Below are 22,214 nucleotides of genomic sequence, written 5' to 3'. Positions count from 1 at the left end.
AGAAACGTAATCGTAATAGAATAGCCAAACTTAAATGTTGGCAGATGAGAGAGTAAATACGTACCGTTATCAGTTGCATTTATTTGGAAAGTTTTGTTTCTTTCTCTTCTTTCTCTTCAAATCTTTTTCGGTACTATGATTTATCAATTTCTTTTTTTTTTATCATCACCACGTGTTGCTTTCTCTCTCATGGAGTGAAGCAATAATTGAATAATAAAGCTGGCTAACTTAACTTATTTTCGTCTTTTAATTTTTAAACCATCAATTTTTTTTCTTTAACCTGCCAATGGAAAACATTAAATCCAACAAGAAAAACCATTGCAATATAAAGAGTTTATTTCCTTATCATGTGGAAATTTCGCACTTAACAAATTTTCTTTGAGTACGATCACAACACGACCCTAATGAAATTATAAGATGCCCTAATAATAAAGTTAGAAAAAAAAAGGATAATTTCTCCCACTAATGTTAATAATTAATATTTGTGATAAAAAAATCATAATAATTAATATTTGTTAATCTCATCGCGCGGACTATCAACAAGCTTATATCGAGTTTTATCAGAAAGAAAAAAAAGTAATTAGAGGATGTCACAACTCATAAGCACTTTCATTTTCAGAATGTATTAAATAACATTGAGATACCACTTAAATATAATAACATCGTAAAAGTATATAAGCGTATTCTTTCCTTGAAATATAGCTTTCGTTCTTAAATATACTAAATTTCTCATTTAGTCTACTATTTTCAAAACAAAAGCAGTCTTCTCCTTTTATTAGTATTTTCTTGTTTTTCTTTTTAGTGGTTCCTCTAAATATCACTAAAAAGTCTTGTTTATATCTAAACATTTAATGAACAAAACAAAGGAAATACTGAACAAAAATATTATATAGGAAAGGGAAAAAAATTATGAGAAATATAATTAGATGATGTTTGCATGTAGATAAATATAATTTAATTTTTTTTTATCTTGAAGAAATTGTTTAAACCTAAGTTCCTAATTGGGAACCTATCCCACAGGCAGTTAAAACACTAGTTGGTCCATTGACCTAAAAAGTCAATGATAACAGAGTCGTGCTTGGTGACTTCAATGCATTTCGGAAGAGGAGGAAAAAAACGAAACACACGTCCGTGCAAAATAACTTGATATTCTCTTTAAGCTCAAATATTTATATTTAATGGGCCGAAATTTTTAATAAATTTTATGTCGTTTAGCTTCATTTAATATTATTTAAAATATATATATATATATATATATATATATATATATATATATATATATATATATATATATATATATATATATATATATATATNATATATATATATATATATATATATATACGAAATGTGTGTATGTTCAACCTATATACCATCTCTTATAAATATGATTAAATGTAATTTAGAGCATATATGTATATATTATTTTATTATGTAATGAATAAAATTAAATGACTTTAACTAAAAATCCTTTGTATTTTACACCTAAATGTGCTTCTAGGAAAACCTCGTCTGTTGCCACACAATCTACCTCTGTTTCAATTATTGTATTAATATCACCAATAGTGTCACATGTCCAAAAAGAAAAATCCTCCCTGGTTATCTGAAAGAGAATATACATCAATATGCACCACAATTAATTTAATTGAGAGGGAAAAATATGGGGAACAAACACCTCAAACATATATTGCAAACATCATGGAAACTTAATCCTGTTTTACTAAGTAATAAAATTTCACACCTTTATCATTTATTTTATTTATTTTAATCATTTTAAAATTAAATATCATACTATTATTATACATACATATATGTATAATTAACCAACAATGATTTGCTATTTAGCGTAATATTTCATTGGATATGCTCAAGCAAAGCCATCTTTGAATACATGATGAATCGTGTAAGTAAAAATTATAGTGAAATTGTAATAAATCAGAAAAAAGTGCGTTTCTCTCTTTTTATCCTTAAAACATAATTAATTATGTAACACCACACCTTAAATTTAAACATGCTGAAAGATGTTCAAAATTTTGCTTATATCAGAAAAATAATTAATGTAAATAGTAATATTATATATAAATATATAATTTCAAATACACGTTTCATAATATAGTCTCATTAATTATATATTCATTTTGTTTTTTTTTCTTGAAAAGAAAAACAGATATGGGTAATGGGTATCTGTCAAACGGGTATTATATATATATATATAAGCTGCTAAGGGTTGGAAGAAGACAGTGTTGAGGTTTGAGAGGAAAGAAAGTATAACAATGGAGGAGAGAACCATAGGAAGAAATGGAAGCTCTAGAAAGGGTAGCTTTAGGTTTGGAGTAGGAGTGGATGGAAAGAAGGATCACAGTGTGGTGGAGCTTGGAAGTATTGACACACACAAACTTCTTCTCAGCGGAGGAGAGAAAGAGAAAAAACAACAACCTCTCACCAACTCTCTCTCTTCCAGGCAAATGAAATCCCTATCTGCTCTCTGTGACAGTATCTTACCTTCCGTCGACCACTCCGTTCACACTTCCGATGATTCTGTCAACAAGTTCTATCGGATTTCAGCTTCCATGGCAGGCACACCAGAACTTGTAAGCCTCTCTCTATATATGTACCGAAAACGGTTTCAAGGGCATATTTCCAGCTCCAGTAGTTATAACATGAAACGTGTTATTTATATTTATGAAATGACATTCAAAATGTATAATGATAGTTTTGCAGTATTTTTCTCCATTTGCACTGTTATGCAAAAATCATTGATAAATGAACGTATGTTCTGTTTCTTATCATGAATGAAAAGATGCTTCAGGAATAGAGCTTACATTGTAGGGATGATAATGAGACGTCAGTTTTATGAAAAGGGTTTATGCATAATTATGTGTTTGTGATGTTACAGTTAGGGGGAGTGATATGTGAGAAGCTGAAACACCCATTGACAGGGTTACTGAAGTTGGCGTTATGGGGGTTGTCAACGTGGTTTGGAACATTAATTTTGTGTGGGATGGGCTGTGTCTCAACAAAATTTCCCTTCATCCATAGCTATCCTGAGTTGTCTCTGCAGAAAAGACAAGAGATCATGCGATCATGGTCTCTCAGTTACATTCGTCTCTTCAGACTGCTCTTCAGGACCATCAAACTTCTCACTCTCCTTCTCTTCTTTACTCAGGTATTTCTCAAAAAATCAAACATATATGCTATCTGTTTATTTACTTATATATTACTGTCTTTCATATTCCTCATGCAATCTTCCACCTTTCTCCAACTTTTATGTTCTCTTTGTCTTCTTGTAGTAAGTGTTAAATAAGTCTTAAATAAGTATCATTTTAGCTTTTCAAACTCATACATTTTCCAAACTCAAATATAATGTTTATGTCTAATAAATTTAAAAGCAAATAGTTTAATCTTAAAATAAATTAAATATATAAGCAAATTCAAAAGATTTATATTCAATTTTTTTTACACAGTGTGATTTTAGAAAATGTAGAAATTATCGTAGATTGAATTGTCATTCTTAATTGTCCGGGTGAAATTAGATAAATATTTTAAGTCTAAAAATAGTATTGGTTGTTTTTCTATTTGTACTCCTAATTAATAACATTAATGATAGAAAGACTGTGAATTAATTATTACTGGGAGTAGTACACTAAAGTTGTTATCCTGTTTCATCTACTGACTTTTCTTTGTACATGAAAACCTTGGATAGGAACTATTAAAGAAAACAACAGTGATTTTTAATAATTAACTTTAAGGGATAATATATAAAATATAATGTTATAAATTTTTACAAGCATTTCTCAATTTTGAATACCAACCTGGAGCTCACCATTCCTTAATTAGCGCATATAAAAACATTAAATGTTTTCTGCTGCTTTGTCTCTCCCTTTTTCTTTTCTTAAAAAAAATAATAATAATAATAACTGCTTTGTGTTTCCTTATTGTTATCACCATTTTTCTAATATCATCTTCTTTCAATAAACTATTTTTATTCATCTAGGTCCAAGTGCATAAATGGCTGTCACCTAATTATCAGTATGGTATTTATAACCCTTTTTAATACAGTGTTTTTGAGAAAGTAATTTATTGTTATAAGTCATATTTTATGAATAACCTTTTTCCTTATTCTTTCACATACTGATTTTAGCATAATGTTCACCACAAACATAGAAGTCAAACTTAAGATTTAAAGTTATTTAAACCTAACCCTTGCATTGCCATATATATAAGCATAAGCATATATGGTAACATAAAGATCACAAAAGACCTAAAATTTAGGTAAACCTTTTAAGTACATACATATGCTGCTAGAAGTATCTTTTGGACCATTTTACAAACGGCGTACGATGATAAAGTTAAGAATGTTGGTGGTACTGTTTTTAAACTAATAAAAACAGAACATGTTATTTTTTTCCTAGATTTACAATTTCACTACTATTGAGGTTAATAGGATTTTGTTAAAAATAGCATAAGGAACAGTTAAAGTTAAAAGATTTAATGTTACTTAAAAAAAAAAAAACCTTTTAAAGGAGTGCATGAAAAAGCTAACATTAATGTTCCGGTTTGACTTTGTGGCATGAAAATGTGTGTTATGGTGCAAGTGGTTGAAACTTGAATGTGATAATCCCTTACATTTAGTTGAAGAAGTGACCAGGTGATGATAACTCTCAATCTATCTTTAATTTTGTATTTAATTTTGTATTTAATTTTGTAACGGAGTTTTATGTTTTTTGTAATTTTTATATTTAAAGAAAAAATAGTATTATATAAAAAATTGTGTTAGTTAAAATATTATTTTTCATAATATCGAATGGCCTTTATGTACCAAATTGCATGCAGGTTAGAAATTTTTAACCAAATCACGAGTTACATTTTATTTCATCTTTCCAATGGTGATCTACCTAACAGGGAATCCCAAGTGAAATATTAATGGATTTTTATACTCTCAAAATATCTTTATTATAATCAACTTTTCAGATTTTTTTTATTCAAAAAAATCCAAAAAACAAGATACTATTTATCCAACTAGATCTAGCTCACACTTTAAAGATTCAATTTTTAAAAGTTTTCAACAATGAATAGTAATGCTGGATTCTTCTTCTCTTTTCATTGTCTACTTTTTTTTTAAATATTAAAATAATCATATTAAAATTAGGCTATTTAGAAATAAAATTCCGGCTGATTATTTATGTTGAAAATTTCACTTTCCAGTATAATCACATGTCCGTAAAAAATATATATTTAAAGATAATGATATTTTGATAATATTTTTTTAATAATATTTTAATATCATATTGGTTCATAATGATTTTTATGACTATTATTATTAATTTTGGAGTAATTTTGAAATCATATAATTATACATATGTGATATTAAGATGTTGTAAAAAAGGTGTTGTCAAAATAAAAAAATGAAATTAGTATTTTTTGAAAAAATATTTCCAATAAAATAATAATGATAATTGACATAAAACAGACATGATAGAGATACAGGAAGGGAATAGAAGTATTATTGAAAGCCTTTGCAAAGTGGACCCTTCGTACTAAGAGATAAAAGGTTGTAGTTGATCCAGTTGGAAGTTATTAAAAACAACTATGATGTGTTTGCTGATAAAGAAATAACTAGAATAATTATTTAACTAAGATACGAATAAATTATGAAATACTAAAAAATTTGTTTCTTTTTCTATCTAATTTTCTTTTATCAAATAATTTGTATCATTCTATTTCTACTGATTTTTTATTTTTGCACCTTCTAGCATTAAGGTGTCCCACATGAAAGTGGTACGGACAGTAGAACTAAGATTCGGCTCCAAAGTCTTAGACCTAGTTTGGATGATACCAAAAAGAAAAGAAAAGTAAAAAGATTTTATTTATTATTAGCAATTTAATTTATTAGTATTATTTAATATTTATGAGATTATAAATTGATTAGACATAATACTAACATTTGAAAAGGTGAGTGTTTAGTATGAAATGTGAGGGTGGTAGCTATGGCATTCCAATGGCATTAATCAAGCTTGTCTTCCAACTCATTCCATTTAAAATGGTGTGCAGAAGGACCCCAAGAAAGGACCATGTCCTTTCCTTCACCATAACTTCCATTAATTTCTCTGCTTCCTATCTTCTACCATTTTCTCTCACAACCCAAACATCATAGACCAACATGTCTAAATACAAATAATTGTTTTGAGGCAATTTAGAAAATGGGAAGTTAAAAGGAAATAATAGTTAGTGGTGGAAATCAAAGACTCGTGGGGCACTGATACATCACAGAAGAAAAGAAATTCATACCATTCCTTAGTTATTTCTTTTCTCAGTTCGTTTTTAACAATATTTTTTTTACAACATTTTAACATTATTTATATTTTATTCTGTGATTAGTTTATGTTAATGTTTATAATAATTATTATTGATTGTGAAATAATATTGAACCAATAACAAAATAACATGTAAATAATATTAAAATATTATTAAAAAAAATTGTTAAAGTAATATTATCTTTCCTTTATTTCATCACTACTCTTCTCTTCAAATATTTCTTGCCACATTTCGCATCATCTTTAATTACCATCTATATTGTTTTACTATAAGTAAACATAATAAAATAGAAAATTATATAAAAATTAACAACTTTATGCGTTTTTTTATCCATAAAAAACTAAATAAATAAAAAATGTATTTTATAAGTAAATTTTTTCCAATGTGGTTTTGTAAGGTGGTACAAAAACCAATTCGAATTGTAGAAGGAGGTGGTTTTCATATCTCACTAACCTTTCACCGACATGTTGCTAACAAGACGACACAAAGAAGGTCAATTACTTCCTGCACCCCATGATTTTCAGAATATTTTTCTGGAACCCAATAAACAATTCTGGAATTTTTTTTTCAGAAGTCAGACAAAGAATGGGCCACAAACCTGGCCCAAATTGTTTTACAGAAATGTTTTGTGATGTCCAAAATGCTTAAGTTTGTGTTATACCCTTGGAGGTGTAGGAAGAAGGCATGGGGTGCAAAAAGTAAACCCAATCCATTTGAAAGAAACTAAACTATAATGGTGTAGAGACGTAGGCACGATTGACCAAGTTATGATTTGTGCAGTTTGATGAAAATATTTTTGTCTTACTTGGAAAGTTGTAGTGATGATGGCATAACACAATGATAATCTCAGACAGATGAATCAGAAGAGAACTTTTCATGGAAAGCAATTGGATACTGTGGACCTGATCCAAAATTCAAAGCTCAGTTGAAGAACCACTTTTTAGATGGAAAATCTAAGGGAGCTGAAGATGATAAGGAAGATGAAGATGCAGAAGAGGTGATAGGACCCCTCTACAAAGGTCTTGTCCATCTCAATAACCCACGAGACATCGCTGCAGATGCTCTCAGACGGTTAGGATTCTCTGTCTCTGTCATTCGTAGAAAGCACAAAGCTGCAGCAAACTTGTCTTCTCCTTCTTTGGTGATTCAATGTGATGCTGTGGTGGTTGGTTCTGGCTCAGGTGGTGGAGTCATAGCTGGTGTTCTGGCAAAAGCTGGTTACAAAGTGCTGGTGTTGGAAAAAGGAGGGTATTCTGCAAGGAACAATCTTTCCCTTCTTGAAGGACAAACCATGGATCAAATGTACCTCAATGGTGGATTGGTTGCAAGTGATGACATGGGTATGTTCATACTATCGGGATCCACTGTTGGTGGAGGGTCGGCGATAAACTGGTCTGCTTGCATCAAAACCCCTCAGCATGTGTGCAAGGAATGGTGTGAGAAACATGGGCTTGAGCTGTTTGAGAGTGAATTGTATAGAGAAGCCTTGGATGCTGTCTGTGAGAAGATGGGAGTTCAATCTGAGATTGAAGATGAAGGATTCAACAATGCTGTTCTGAGAAAAGGGTGTCAAGAGATGGGGTATCCTGTGAATACAATTCCTAGGAATTCTTCATCAGATCATTACTGTGGCTGGTGCTGCATGGGTTGTAAGGATGGGAAGAAGAAGGGCACCTCAGAAACATGGTTGGTGGACTTGGTGAAATCTGGAAATGGAGCAATTCTTCCAGGTTGTGAGGCACTGAAAGTCTTGCACAAGAAAATTGAAGGGAGGGATAGAAAGGTTGCAGGTGGAGTGGCCTTTGAATTTGAATATAAAGGGATTAAGGACATTTGTGTGGTGGAGTCCAAGGTCACCATTGTAGCATGTGGAGCTCTATGTACTCCAGCATTGCTTAAAAGAAGTGGCTTAAGGAATCAGAACATTGGGAGGAACTTACATCTTCATCCAGTGACAATGGCTTGGGGCTACTTCCCAGATGAACCTGGTTCTGAGGTGTGGCCGGAGGCAAATAAGAAGAGCTATGAAGGAGGGATAATGACAGCAATGTCCTCTGTTGTTGCAGAGTTTGAACAATCTGGATATGGTGCAGTAATCCAAACACCTTCATTGCATCCTGGCATGTTCTCAATTGTCACACCGTGGACTTCTGGAGTCGATATAAGAGATCGAATGCGAAAATTTTCTAGAACAGCTCATATATTTGCACTGGCAAGGGATAAAGGATCAGGTACTGCGGAATCACCACATCGTATCAGTTATAAATTGGCAGGCGTAGATGAAAAGAACTTGCAGAAAGGAATTGAAAAGGTGCTGAGAATTCTGGCGGCTGCTGGAGCTGAAGAAATTGGAACACATCATAATAAGGGAAGGACCTTAAATGTAAAGCAAGTGAGCTATCATGAGTTTGAGAAGTTCGTTAAGGAAGAAAGTTCAAGGCCACTGGGAGACCTTTCAACACCATTGTGTTCAGCACATCAAATGGGGAGTTGCAGGATGGGTTCTAATCCAAAGCAATCAGTGGTGAATCAGACAGGAGAAACATGGGAAATGGAAGGCCTTTATGTGGCTGATACAAGTGTCTTTCCCACAGCTTTGGGAGTGAATCCAATGGTCACTGTTCAAGCTATTGCTTACTGCGTAGCACAATCTGTCGTAGAAGTTCTCAGAAGGAAAAGAACTAAGTGAGGGAAAAAAAACTTGTGCTCTTTCTGTAGCTCCAATGTTACTGAATACTCAGAAAAAACCTTATTCAAATAATTGATGAGAAAAGCCATGGTTGAAATTCTAACAACTTCATGGTTAGTTTTAAATTTTTTGCATACATTTTATTATAATCTTAACTGCTGATTTTAAATCAACAGTATTTACTGTATTTTACCCTGAAAAGGGTTCCCTCACTTTAGAGGAATCACATCCTTTTACAAGTGCAGTTCTAGAAATCAGTAACAATACTCCAGTTCCAGAAGATCTTCATGTCCTCACATAACTAAATATATTTTGACTAATGCATATCAGATAGAAGTGTAACATACACAAAAGGGGTATCAGGAATTTTCTACGACACTGATAACAAGCAACTCGATCCATCATATCATTCATTTATAGCAAAGCTTATTGCTTTTGCTCAAAGCTTGTTAAAAAGACGAGAGACACAAACAGAGAAAGCAAATCCCTCCCAAGAGGCCAACTTTAATCTGCGTGATATTTACGAACTCTCCAAGCAATATACTATATATGAGCAAGTGACAATGTGACCATTGTCACAGAAATTGAATCTTTGCCATCACAACTTGAAAATAAAATTTAGGTTATGAAGGACTACTCTTAATTTACAGACTACTCTTATGAAGGACTATATATAATCACTTTTCCATAATTTTATCCTATAGTCCACAAGATCCAAGAAAGATCCTTCATATCAATGTTTTCTTTTCATGTATATCCAGACAGACCTAAAAGCAACCCAGAATTATTGCAGCACAAAATCAACAACAGCCAGAAAAAGTAAAGGCATGGTAGTGAGGGTCGTATTCTCATAGAAATTGACTACACCAGAAATCCTTAATAGCATCTCTTTCACAAAATAGCATAACTACAGCTCCTTTGTGGAGATGAGGGAAGAGAATTAAATCAAAAGAAAGCAATTATCATCTCAACATTTAACATATAATGCACAATATTTTCCTCCCTGCTAATTCTAGTTAGTTGTAATGTTGTCTTCAGATAACATTGTTATTTGGTTTTACATGAAGTCCGATTCTCAATTAACTGTCATGGCAATCTGACATTATTCCTTGGGTGACATTGTGCCAGACACCTTACTGAAAAGATGGAAATGGCATCATGTAAGCAAGTCATATCTAACAAGGCAAAGTTCCCAAGCAAATGTTCATGTGAAGTAATATCAGCAGCTAACTAGGATAAGACATTCTTCTCATGTTGTTACAGCTAAACCCCTAAAACCTCAATAATCTACTTATAAAATGCTAAAGCCTCAAGCATACTCAAAATGCAGATTTATAATCTCCGAGTCAGCACTTTCGAAAAAAATAAATAAACTAAAAAAAAGTCGTTATCTACCAACCAGTAGCAAATCAAAATGTGGAACCGCTTCTTTTTTACCTTCAAAATCACAATAAACAAACATTCAAGGTAAGCAATCCTACTCAGAAAAAGTATCCCTATCTGTTTTTGGTGAGAGATGGGATTGAAGATTGGTGAGGGGCCACTGTCATTGAAATTTGATGTGGCTCTTACAAATTAGAATGAAAGTAGTACCGTGCCATTTGATAACTTGATACCACTGCAATCGTCATGAAACAAAAGAACATTTTGAGTTCGTTTTCTTTCTTTCTGGGAAGGTGCAGGAGGAAGAAAAGCACAGCGTGACCCAGATGATCATTGAAGGGAAAAAAGGCATAAACTAATATTCTCCCAGCACCCATTTGCAATGTTTATATAATATTTTAAACGCAAGTCCCAAAAGCGAAGAAAGCTACAATTTTTAACTCTGGGAATCCACAGGCAATTTGAATTGGGAATAGGGTTTCAACAATTAAACAAGTGGAAGTCAAATTTAAACGGAGCTCACGATGTGAAGAATAATATTAATGCATAGTTGATCGATGATTATTCTTCTCTCCCAAACCCACATGTCTTCGCAGGAATCGAATCCGGCCCTTTAATAGAGTGAATCTTTGAGGAAACGTCAAAGAAAGAGCCTTGAGTGAATCGATATGGCAATTACAATTACCATAGGTAACAGCTTCGGCACCTTAATTTTAATTAATTTTTCAATTCATGTCAATGTGGCCCCACACAACACCTCAAAGAGATAAGAAACTTCTTTCTGTCATTTGGGTTTAAACGAGGGAATGGGAATATAGCCTTTTCTTTTATCGTGAAAAGTGGCATAAAGAGAAACCTCACCGCATGAACCGATTGAAGAGAAGAGAAGCTTACCTATGAAAGTGGCAAAGTAATTATATAGTACTTAATTTGGATGGCAATTATCTGTGTATACTTGTTAATACAGATAAAGTACAGAAAAATTAGGAAACTTCCTTACTAGTCCTTATCATCATTGAGAAAAATGGACCGTTTTGAACAGATAATTGTTGTTTAAATGGTGTATTAAAATTTTGTGCAATTTATGTCTCTAAATTGGGCTTATTCTTGGTGTCTATCTCCAACTTGGTAAAAAGCTATTTCAGCAAGCGGTTGACTAACTAGAAAACAAATGGAAAAGGTTTAGCTGGTTTTTCCCAATTCAGGATATATGCAGTTAGGAATGGTATCTCCTTCAAAACAATGATAGACACTTTGGGAAGGAAGTCTCAACTACTACTACTACAAAGGAAGAGACTCAAAGAAGAGGGGGATGATGACCAACACATTCAAGGCACCAAGTCATCTTTCTATTTGAGTAGCTTCCAAGAGTTATTTCTTATTCTCTCTTATCTGCTGTCTTCACAGAATCAACCAACCCACCATGGTGGAAAGTCCTCCTAAATTCAAATTCACATTTATCTTCTTCATCATCTTCTCCCTCTCTCTTGGCTTAGTTTCCTTCTCCTTGTGCATAGCCTCTGAGATTAAGAGGAACAAGGTGAGTAATGTGTTCCTGTTCTATTCTTGAATTGATTGAAACCTTGCCCTTAGAAGTTTTTGCTTCTTTTTCTGAAACTGGTTCTGAATTCTGATGCTTTGTTTTGCAGAAGGAGGATCTCAGATGGAATGGGAGACTGTGTCATTTACCGTCAAGTCCAGCATTTGGATTGGGAATTGCATCATTGGTTTGTTTGGCTTTGGTGCAGAGCATTGGGAATTCTATATTGTTCAAGAATTGCTGTTCAGGAGGGAAAAGAAACGCTCGGTTTAAGATACCTATCGTTGCAAGGATTCTGCTTTTGATCTCTTGGTAAGTTAATAATCTTTTTCATATCTGTTTTTAGTTGTTAGCACATCACATTCAACAATCATAGGTTAAGGAAATAACACAGTTTGTTTGCTTGATTATTGGCTTGTGCATTGTCATCATTTACCTGTTAGAATGGACGTATATGCTCTAGAAATAAAGTTTGATTCTTGTAACCACATTATTGAAAGTGGACGCAGCACCATCCAATCTAGTTGTCAAACCGAATTTTCTTTCTTCAGGTTTGTATTGATTTTAACAGTAAAATATAGAGTACATCATTTTCAGAAACTGTGTGCCATGTGGTTTTCCATGATTGGCCACAGGTTGGCAAATTCAATCATTTTCAGTGTGAAGACTGCAAAGGTAGAAAAGTAGGGGAGGGTTGGAGATGTGGAATTAACAGAATGTCGTTCTGTTCTTCAAAAACTTAAAAACATAGAATGATCTGTTGGAATCCTGTAGAGATGGTAACTCTTAATATTAGGAATTGAAATTATACTTTTTATCCTTTGGAACATCCGAAATATAAGTGTAACAATGGTATGGATTATGGTTGCAGGGTTGGGTTTGGAATTGCAGTTATTTTATTAATTGCTGCGACAAGCATGAGCAAAAGGCAAGCATATGGGGAAGGGTGGTTGAAAGGTGAATGCTACCTTGTCAAAAAAGGGACATACGCTGGTTTAGCCATATTGATTTTAGTTACAGTAGGATCATTAATTGGTTCAGGGTTGTTAACAATGAAGACCAATAAGGCAGATCAAGGTCACAAAATACACGCACAAACGGGTGAAACTAGGGATTAAAGAGTTTGTAAATGGAAAGCATATAGTAAAATGCAGAGTCAGAGTTTTGGTGCAAACCAAGGAGCTATAAATTGGATTGAGGATCATCAACTACTGTAGAAAGAAGCCTTAAATGTTGCATAGACCAACGACAGAAAGAAAGTGCTGGAGGCAACAAAAAACGTTTGAATTGTCTGTCAAATTTCGTGAGGAGTAACTACATTTTTTTCGACTTACATGATACGAAAGAGACATTTGTTTTGTATACATTCTCCCCGAGGTAGAAACTGCCTCATACAGGAACTCATTTTGGATCCCACCCGCATACTTCATAATTTTTTTTTGTACAGATACTTTTCATCTGCTTCCTTGTTGGCATCGTTTTATTTAATTTTAAAATATTTCTACGAGTTGTAGGCATCGTGTTCTACAATTTTTAAACAAAGTCTCCGAGTCGCAGGCCACGCAATGATGATAATTTTCCCCCGAAAAATATGTATGATTCTCGAAACAACCAATTTCTTTCCTCAGGGAGGCCAGGCCCAAGGTACCAATTTTAAATTCATATAATGAGATCACAAATTCACAATTGAAGCCCAATAATAATTGCTAGGGCTTTTTATATGAATTTGAAAAGTTGACGAATACTCATAACTTAAGAGAAACATAAGTTCACAATCACATTCTCAATTCTTTAGTTCGGCTTACAAAACACGGGATTTCTTGGTCTATCTATTTTTATTTCAGAATTACATTACAAAAGTTATATTTCGAAGAGAAAGAGACTCTGAAAACAATATATAAGGGGTAGATAGAAGAAATATTCAATTAGCAACCGTGTACCTGGTACTACAATTACACAAATTTTAGAACAAGTTTAATAGTTAAAGTTAATCGAACTAAATTAACAATCTTCTACCGAGGGACATTTTTCAGAACACATGTAGACATGTAACACGTTGATAATTTTGAATCAAAGTTTAATAGAGAAAATCTAGCCGCTCCTGTCGCAGACACCAGCTTGACATGTCAAAAACAAAGAAGCCTGCCCATCGGTGCTTACAAGACTAGATTATACAAAATATCATCATCAATACATACAATGGCAATGTTTATTTTAAAAATTCATTTCCACACATCTCACGTTCTCTCAATCACACCTCATTGGTCCCCTCCCCTCTCCATTTTCATCATCGAGAAACGTAATAATAACGCTACAAAATAACATTTACCCTAAATATAATCCATGATATAATCAATGGTATCTAAAAGAATTCCTAAAGATATTGACGAAGTGGCAAAATAGAAAGATGGTCCAGCCACTACACGCTAGAAAACAAATAAACTCCACAAAACGTCTTCTTTTGATTCCCATATTATCACAAAAGCAACATCACCATGGGATTTAATATATAATATCGTAATGTAAAAAAGAAACTATCAGCATTTTAAAAGTTATCATTAGCATAAATCTTATCATTCATCGCTAACAACGGCTATGTATACCCCAAAAGATGTTACTTTTTTAATGGAGGGACGAGGGAGAGCAAATTGATTCACTGTAAGAGTAAGAGTTCCTCTGGCTACTGATTGTTATATAGAATTATGGACAGCAATTACTTGAAACGTTAAACGCCAGCTCATGGTCTAAAAAAACATGAAAATGGCGGTCATATGTAAGTTTGACATTCCAGTCTCCACCTGTGAAAGTTCCATAAGCATGTTAACATCATTGACGTAAAGACAAAGATCACACACAGCAAACATAGGCAAAATTGGCGGGGAGCTCTGGAAAACACGAGAGAATCAGAAAGTCCTGATACCACTAGAGAGGAAAGTTTGGACCACGCCCTCTCCCACCATAGCCATAACCCCTTCCTCCCCAATTATATGAGCCCCTGAAATTCTCACCCCGTCCAGCACCATAATTAAAATTATGCCTCTGCTGGAAATTGCCAAATGTCTGAAAAGGAAATGGATCAACAATACATCAAAATTACATTGTAGTTCATGGATAATTTCACATCCAGAAATTTCAATTCTTAATGTGTTTGCTGACCTCTGTATCCTGTTTCATTCTCTCGGAGAAACGATTTTGTCCATTCCTTGATCCACGGGTCAAAGAGTTACAGGAAATTGTGTCAAAAAAGTCATCTTTCTTGTATGCTGACTGCAAGAAAAGGCAAAGAATAAAAGACTTATTCAAGCTCAAACAAAATTTGTTTAGTCCATCCATTTCAAAGCGGAAAGAAATTCTTATCAAAGGGAAATATTCTGAGTCCTACCTTATGGTTTGGTACCATCCCATGATATTCCATGTTACCCGGATTGAGATTATCCTGTACTCCCTCTATTTTTGTGGTTGCCTTTCCAAGAGAGCCCCATACTTCATCTTTTCTGAACTTTTCATTCATGGCCTCAAAATCAAACTCTTCAGTGAATTGTGGAGCTGTGTATTGAGGCTGGAAAAATCAACAACACACGATTTACATGTATACAAATATACATATATATATCTATACTAAAAAGAGAGCTAATGCATGACCATGTAGTGGCTCTGGAGAGGGTAGATATATGCAGATTTACCCTCAGTAACCTACACTTCTAAAGGCAGCAGTCTCATGGTTGCGTTATAAGTCTTTCCCTCGATATTAATTTATCATAATATTTAAATATATTAGTTATCTGCCATAGTTTCCTAGCAAGTGATCTGGTAGTTACGTGCTTCTAGTGGAGGAAACTGCTTCTGCTCACAAGATAAGAGGCCATGTACATCTGACCCTCAATGTCCACAATGGTGGGCATGTCATGCAAAAAGCCACACTTTATAAGTTAATCAAGTAGTGAAATTTAACCAAATCGGTTACTTTACATCAACTTTCTTTTTGCAAAGTAAAAAATACCCAACGTAGGTTAAAAATCCCAATAGACTAAGATGCATGCAACCCACAAAAACTAGACTTAAATACCCATTTTTGTGCATAATTTGAAAACAAAAATGCAGCTTGCAGATGCACTTAGAAAACAAGAAATATTATCTCTACGTTCAAGGAAACGGTCTTCACAAATCAGTTGGACTATTCTTAAATTTAAACAATTCGCTTGAGAATAGTGTGATTGGTAACTTTAAGCAACTACGTGGTCACTTACAAACCGAGAAGTGACTGAACAAACAACAGAATATAGTAAAATTTTACAGGCACAACCAATAGACAAAGCTATGTTAGTCTGTTAATTTGGTATATGAGCAGGACATGAAATTTCAATAATCTCGTCATCAAATATCCGTTTTTCCTATCCTTCAAATGCAGAATTGCAGGTTCAGGGTAAGAATGTCCTTATCTACTACAGTCTCTATCCACAACCTATAAGATCTTCGATTCAATATTGTTGAAGAGCTCACATTAGATAGAGGTATGATCAAATTATAGTATATAAATAGGTGTCAATTTCATCTTCCAGATCAATTTTACAAAATTAAGTTAAATTTAAATTTCACTATCTAAGATGGTATTTAAGTATTTTTTAAAACTGTGTTTACACAGCAAACTCACTGTCTCCAAAGTATTTCTTTTTCTTTTTCTTTTTTTGCAAACCTTTCTCCCAAGTTCATGTTTCCTGTTGCAGTGCCACCTTAAGTGAAGTTTCTAGTGAGCACCATTTTCTCTGCGAATACAATATAGTGAGTAGGATCCTAGGTTTGTGAATTTTTTTTGTATTGAAAGTCTTCTTGAGAGGGTGTTTAGGTAAGTATGTTCTGTGGTGGTAGTCAAGAAATGTTTCAATTAAAGGGGGATATAGAAATGTGAAAGAGATGAGCAATGTATAAACAAAAAGTTGCAAACCATTGCCTTAAGGTTTTGATTGAATATTATGTTATGGTCTTTTGTGGGTTTGTTCATAACTCATTCATGATGAATTCACCTAATGTTTCCTCTTGAACAACCTAGTGGTAATAGAGTCTATCATGTTAGGCCTATTGTGCCACATGCTAAACTGCCATTGAACCACTAACAAATATCTATTTTCGTGTTCGAGATGTTCACTCTTTGACATGAGAGACTCTATTGAAGATATCATAGATTGGAGATATGTTCAAATTATAATATTAGTAAGTACAAACCTCACATTATATATCGGTTTTGTAAAATTAAAATAGAATAAAAGCCCACAACCTAGTGGTATTAGAGTCTATCATGTTAGGCCTATTGTGCTACATGCTAAACTGCCACTGAACCACTAACAAATATCTATTTTCGAGTTCGAGATGTTCACTCTTTGACACGAGAGACTCTATTGAAGATCTCATAGATTGGAGATATGTTCAAATTATAATATTAGTAAATACAAACCTCACATTATAAATTGGTTTTGTAAAATTAAAATTTAATAGAAATATAAAGTTCAAAAAACAATAAAACAATAAGTGAACACAAAACCATGTAAGGTAGAGCCATTCCTCGTCAATTTTCAAGTATTCTTTATACTCCAGTCTGTACTACGAAACTACTCATTATATATAACAATTTGTATGCAATTGTTATTTCAAAAACAGACCAATATAAGCCATACAATAATATCCTGCCTTGCCTTACCCAACCTGCACTACTCTACTCCCATAAAGAGCATATGAGCAAATTTTCTAACCTTTTGCACGGAAGTAGGTAATGGAAGGAGTGGTGCCTGAGATGCTGGAAATGGCACTAATGATGCTTGAGTCAAAGAACACATACCCTTTTGATTAGGGTTCAAATTATGTGTAGTAGATAATAACTGTTCTCTAGGATTTGCAAATTGATCTGGAGTTAACAAAAATGGTGTCGTTGGCAAGAGACCTGAAGTAGAATCTACAAATGAAGGAGCAGAATGTCGAGGATGAATTGGCCTTGGATCTGCACAGATGTCTTGATAAGGTGAAGAAAACTGGGGCATGTTTGATCCATCAAAAGTCATGGATGCAGAATATGGCACAGGTATCGTAAGGGATGGAATATCAAGAGAATCAGAATTTTTTAAAGAGGTAAGAGAATGCAAATGAGTCAGATTAACAAGAGAAGAAGTCATGGCAGAAGACATAGGTAGACCACGCTCTGAAAAACTTGTCCATCCCCCCTTCGTAGGTAACTGAGTTTCTTCATTTTTAATCTGATTCTGCACAACTACAGATGCTGCCATTGATGGGGAGTAAAGGGAACTAGATTGTAGCAGAGAATTAGAACCACTGCTAGATACATCACTAGGCCCTTGCCAACTCATTGCTGAAGAAAAAGATGGATGACTGGCAACTTGAGTAGCAACAGATGAATTTGAAGGTCCCAGTTCAGTTACCAACTGATAAGAAGGCAACCCAACAGGAAAGGGTTTACTAGATATCTCAGGGGTATCTTGCCTTTGGATTGATTCTGTCAAATTTCTACCACCAACTGAGGCCACAGGGGAACTTGGGGACCCAGAATATCGTGACTGAAAAAAAAAGACAAAAATAATTTAAAAGAAACAGAAACATCATTGAAAAGTGTATGATTTTAAAATAAAAATTATTCTCGTGTCGTCCTTTAGCACAGGTACCTGAATAATAGCTGGATCACTAAGAACCTGCTCTTCTGATTTAGAAGAAGTGGAGGGTGACTTGATCTTCAAATTCTGAAAGGGCAAAATTCATAAGAACATGCGCAGCTTAGATAAGCATATTAAGCGTGCATTCAAGAAAGCTCTCGTGAGCAAATGGTTGTTTCACTGCAATTGGTAGAGATTCACAAATACACATGAACCCTACAATTACATTATTTAGAGAAATAAGTCAACAGCTTCAGATTTCTGTTTTGTTGAGTGCATTCAATTATGCTCTACTTTTAGTTGTTCTGTTCTAGACTTTCATATTAGACTTGTCAATTTTAAATTTCTCAGAATGTTGCTCCATATAAAACATAAGGACTGCTCACAACTAAAGGGCAAATATCCCAGATAAGCCATTATTGTGAAACCGGTGTAATTTAATGAGAACAAATGAAAAAAAGAAACAAAATCAAAAAGCAATCTTGTTGGTGAGGGTTTTACTACACGGCCGTCACCACTGACTAAAACATGATCCAACTGTAGGAGAATTGGTAGAAAATAAATATCACAACTCAAGCCTCGAAAATCTACCAATTTCACCAAAACATGAGTTTGAGCACTATTGCAATTGAAAACGATGCACATCAGTAGAAATGTCTTCTATTATGAGAAAGATTTATTTAATGAAAACTTGTTGACAAATAAATGACAAGTTAAAACATTAAAGCCCCAATCACAAATCATTAACAAACCATACAGAGACGTTAGAACCCAGAAACCAAGATATATAACAACTATACAACACAAACTAGGCCTTCTTCTGTTAGGTGTGGTGAGATACTTGGCAGCTTTAATGAAGACATACCAGATCATAACAATATTTACATGCCATATCTGTCAAACAATAACGCTATAATTACCTTAATGTCACTTCCACGGAAAAGAATGTATTCATAAACCTTATCACTTGGAGGAATTTGTGTGCCATCTTTTCTTCTCCCCTCCGTTCCATAAGATTTAACTGAAATCTCGTATCAGAAGAATTCCCATGTTAGAAAGAAACTTTCACATTAAAGAAATACAATTTTTAGATAGCCACATAACATAACGAAGTTCATCTTTTGCAAACTAATTTAACTGAGTATCTAATATCAACTTTAGTTACATGCATAAATAATACTTATTATTTCAAACAACAACACGCAGACACGGATAATCATATAATAGCTAACTTGCATTAACGCCTATTAAATTAAAACATACTATCAAATATCCAGAGTCATAACTCTGCCACAGTTATTTCATTTAAAAAAAAAGGCCACCTATATATCCAAATATTGTATTGTCCATTAGGCAACGTACATGAATCTTTTAGTATGACTATAGTATTTTTATTCATGATTGGGCGGGTGGGATTGACAAAAAATTTAGGCAAAACTTAATCATCAGACGAACGAGAGAACTTGAAGAGGTGTTGTTCGTCAAAAACAGGAAACCATGGTTTCGATTATGTATAGGCCCCTGTCCTTCCAGGTTTACAAAACAAATGGAAATGGAAATTCAAGCATGTAGCCTACGGAAAAAGGTGTAGAGTGTAGATAACAACCTGATGAATATTACCAATCTAAAATGTCATAGAATTCAGACCAAGGGCAAACTGTCAAAAGGAAGAACTATGATTAATGTGATTCCGTTGTACACTTATTCCCTAGGAGCTAGGACAATAGCAGCAACTCGAACTCCAAAATTTTATACTAAAAGAGAAGACAAAATCGTGTCATCATAAACCTATTAATTCCGCAATGTCTATCCATCAATCGCCAGCATTTTAGGCATAAAGCCAGTACTATTAACCTAAGGAAATTCAAAGCAATTCCAAATAGTGTCACTAATGTTTTAATTTGCGGTCACGGTTTCATTAAAACATCTCAAAAACATTGATGTGACCAAACTCGCGGTTACTCGTTTCCATCCACATTGTGTCCTTATTGAATAAAGCTAGGCTCCATCATCAAGCAGGCGTTAACTTGTCTAATCAAAACACCAATGAACCCTTCCTCATCCTATCAAATCCAGCGTCGGAAAACGAAGCTCTGAACATCGAAATCACATAAACAAAACACCGTTTCGTCGTCGGCAATCACAAACCATAACATACGGTGATTTCGCTGCAATGTAACGAAACTCAACGTTACGTTAAACGGCTCACGTACCGTTCTTCAAGCCGATGGTGGAATCCTGGACGTCAAGGAGATAGAGAACGCCCTCGTAGCGAATCTCGCACTTCGAAATCAAGCTTATGAAGCAGCCAATGAAGGACTCCGCGGAATTTGACGGAGAAGTTGAAGGACCGTTCGCGCCAAAATCACTCGCCATGTAGCGTGGCACGGATGTGGAAGCGGAAGGTGGTTCGCGATCACTGATAGAGAACAAAAACAACGATGAAGGGAAAATGAAGGAAAATTTTGCTCGGTATTAGGGTTTCTCTTTCTCTCTCTGTATCGGTTTAAATGGCTGTGTCTTGCTTCGTGTTTGCCTCGCGCGGATGTTGCGTTTGTGAAAAAGTTGTAATAGATCACCAACACTAGACCAAGAAAACAACGACAAAATAACGCTTTGATAAGCGATAAGAAGCGGGCTTTCCTTTTCTCACATTCGCCCTTCAAATATAAGCTGACTAGATACATACACAACAGAATCAATTGGATATATACGTGTATTCTAAACAGTCGGTTTCAGTGTGGTTATTATTTTCTAGTTTAATAACAAAAGAAAATCAAATAAAAGAGATAGTCTCAATTCATGAATCTAAATTATTAATTATTATAGAATTTACATGTCTTTATTACTTTACCGTGGATAGAGAAATTACTTTTAAAAAAAAAAAGGTGTTAAAATGAAAGGCAGCATAATATCAATACATATAAAAAATTATTTTTTCATTATTGAAATATCTTATGGTATTATCTATTTTTCTTTTATGAAGGGAATAACTGAAGTATTGAGAACAATTTAACGTTGATGGATGCGGATGACATTTGAGAATAAAAAAAAAAGAGTTAAATCGAAACTTTCTAATCGTTGTATTGATTTCAATGAAATTAAGATGAAATTGTTAAGTCATAGTATTCGAGAAAACTCGGGCGTCAAACTTGAATATAAGGTTTTGGAACTATGCTGATTTACCTAAATTTCAAGAGAAATTTGACATTTCAATTATAAATTCAATCTCTCGTTGTTTTGAATATTTAAAAGTGATAAAAAGTACCACTCAATAAAAAATGAAAATATATATATATATATATATATATATATATATATATATATATATATATATATATATATATGGGTATGTTATCTCTACTGTAGTTCCAATTAAAAAAATTAGAAACACTGGCTGTTAAGCAATTTTTTACATAAAAATGATTTTATAATGAATTTTCATTTTATAATTTTTGTCTTATCTAATTTTCACAAGCATAATGACATATGAAGGAATTGGTAATTTGACTGAAAAAAAAAACAGAAACACTCCCTATTAAACAATTTCTTACAAAAAATGATTTTATAATGAGTTTTCATTTTATAATTTTTGTCTTATTTAATTTTATCTAATTTTCACAAGCATAATGAC

The 22,214-nt window shown here is 33.5% G+C and overlaps 3 protein-coding genes and 1 long non-coding RNA gene across 5 annotated transcripts; 2 read left to right on the top strand and 2 right to left on the bottom strand.

The window, feature by feature from the left end:
• Positions 1–2,239: 2,239 nt before the first annotated feature.
• Positions 2,240–9,177, top strand: LOC106777940 (long-chain-alcohol oxidase FAO4A). Its single transcript, XM_014665772.2, has 3 exons — positions 2,240–2,591; positions 2,897–3,166; positions 7,166–9,177. The coding sequence occupies exons 1-3, from the start codon at positions 2,274–2,276 to the stop codon at positions 9,002–9,004; spliced, it is 2,427 nt and encodes an 808-aa protein (XP_014521258.1). The 5' UTR covers positions 2,240–2,273; the 3' UTR covers positions 9,005–9,177.
• A 661-nt stretch (positions 9,178–9,838) lies between these two features.
• Positions 9,839–10,516, bottom strand: LOC111242771. The gene is made up of 2 exons (XR_002670096.1): positions 10,404–10,516; positions 9,839–10,140 (listed from the first exon to the last, which is right to left on the bottom strand). It is a non-coding gene; the product is annotated as an uncharacterized LOC111242771 (long non-coding RNA).
• On the top strand, positions 10,133–13,343 carry LOC106776519. Its single transcript, XM_014663999.2, has 4 exons — positions 10,133–11,077; positions 11,795–11,927; positions 12,037–12,239; positions 12,799–13,343. Exons 2-4 carry the CDS (start codon positions 11,811–11,813, stop codon positions 13,043–13,045), a joined length of 567 nt encoding a protein of 188 aa, XP_014519485.1. The 5' UTR covers positions 10,133–11,077; positions 11,795–11,810; the 3' UTR covers positions 13,046–13,343.
• Positions 13,344–14,462: 1,119 nt separating this feature from the next.
• Positions 14,463–21,247, bottom strand: LOC106776518 (decapping 5-like protein). Of its 2 annotated transcripts, XM_022787533.1 has the most exons (8): positions 20,794–21,247; positions 19,501–19,601; positions 18,593–18,667; positions 17,672–18,487; positions 15,310–15,486; positions 15,084–15,194; positions 14,848–14,987; positions 14,463–14,725 (listed from the first exon to the last, which is right to left on the bottom strand). In XM_022787533.1, the coding sequence occupies exons 1-7, from the start codon at positions 20,954–20,956 to the stop codon at positions 14,850–14,852; spliced, it is 1,581 nt and encodes a 526-aa protein (XP_022643254.1). In that variant the 5' UTR covers positions 20,957–21,247; the 3' UTR covers positions 14,463–14,725; positions 14,848–14,849. The 2 variants fall into 2 exon arrangements, with proteins under 2 accessions (XP_022643254.1, XP_014519484.1); XM_014663998.2 differs by having other exon boundaries at positions 14,463–14,987.
• Between the last annotated feature and the right edge of the window lie 967 nt (positions 21,248–22,214).

Source organism: Vigna radiata, chromosome 11 (genome assembly GCF_000741045.1).
Source record: "Vigna radiata var. radiata cultivar VC1973A chromosome 11, Vradiata_ver6, whole genome shotgun sequence".
NCBI classification, from domain to species: domain Eukaryota; kingdom Viridiplantae; phylum Streptophyta; class Magnoliopsida; order Fabales; family Fabaceae; genus Vigna; species Vigna radiata.
This window is presented reverse-complemented; position numbering and strand designations above follow the sequence as displayed.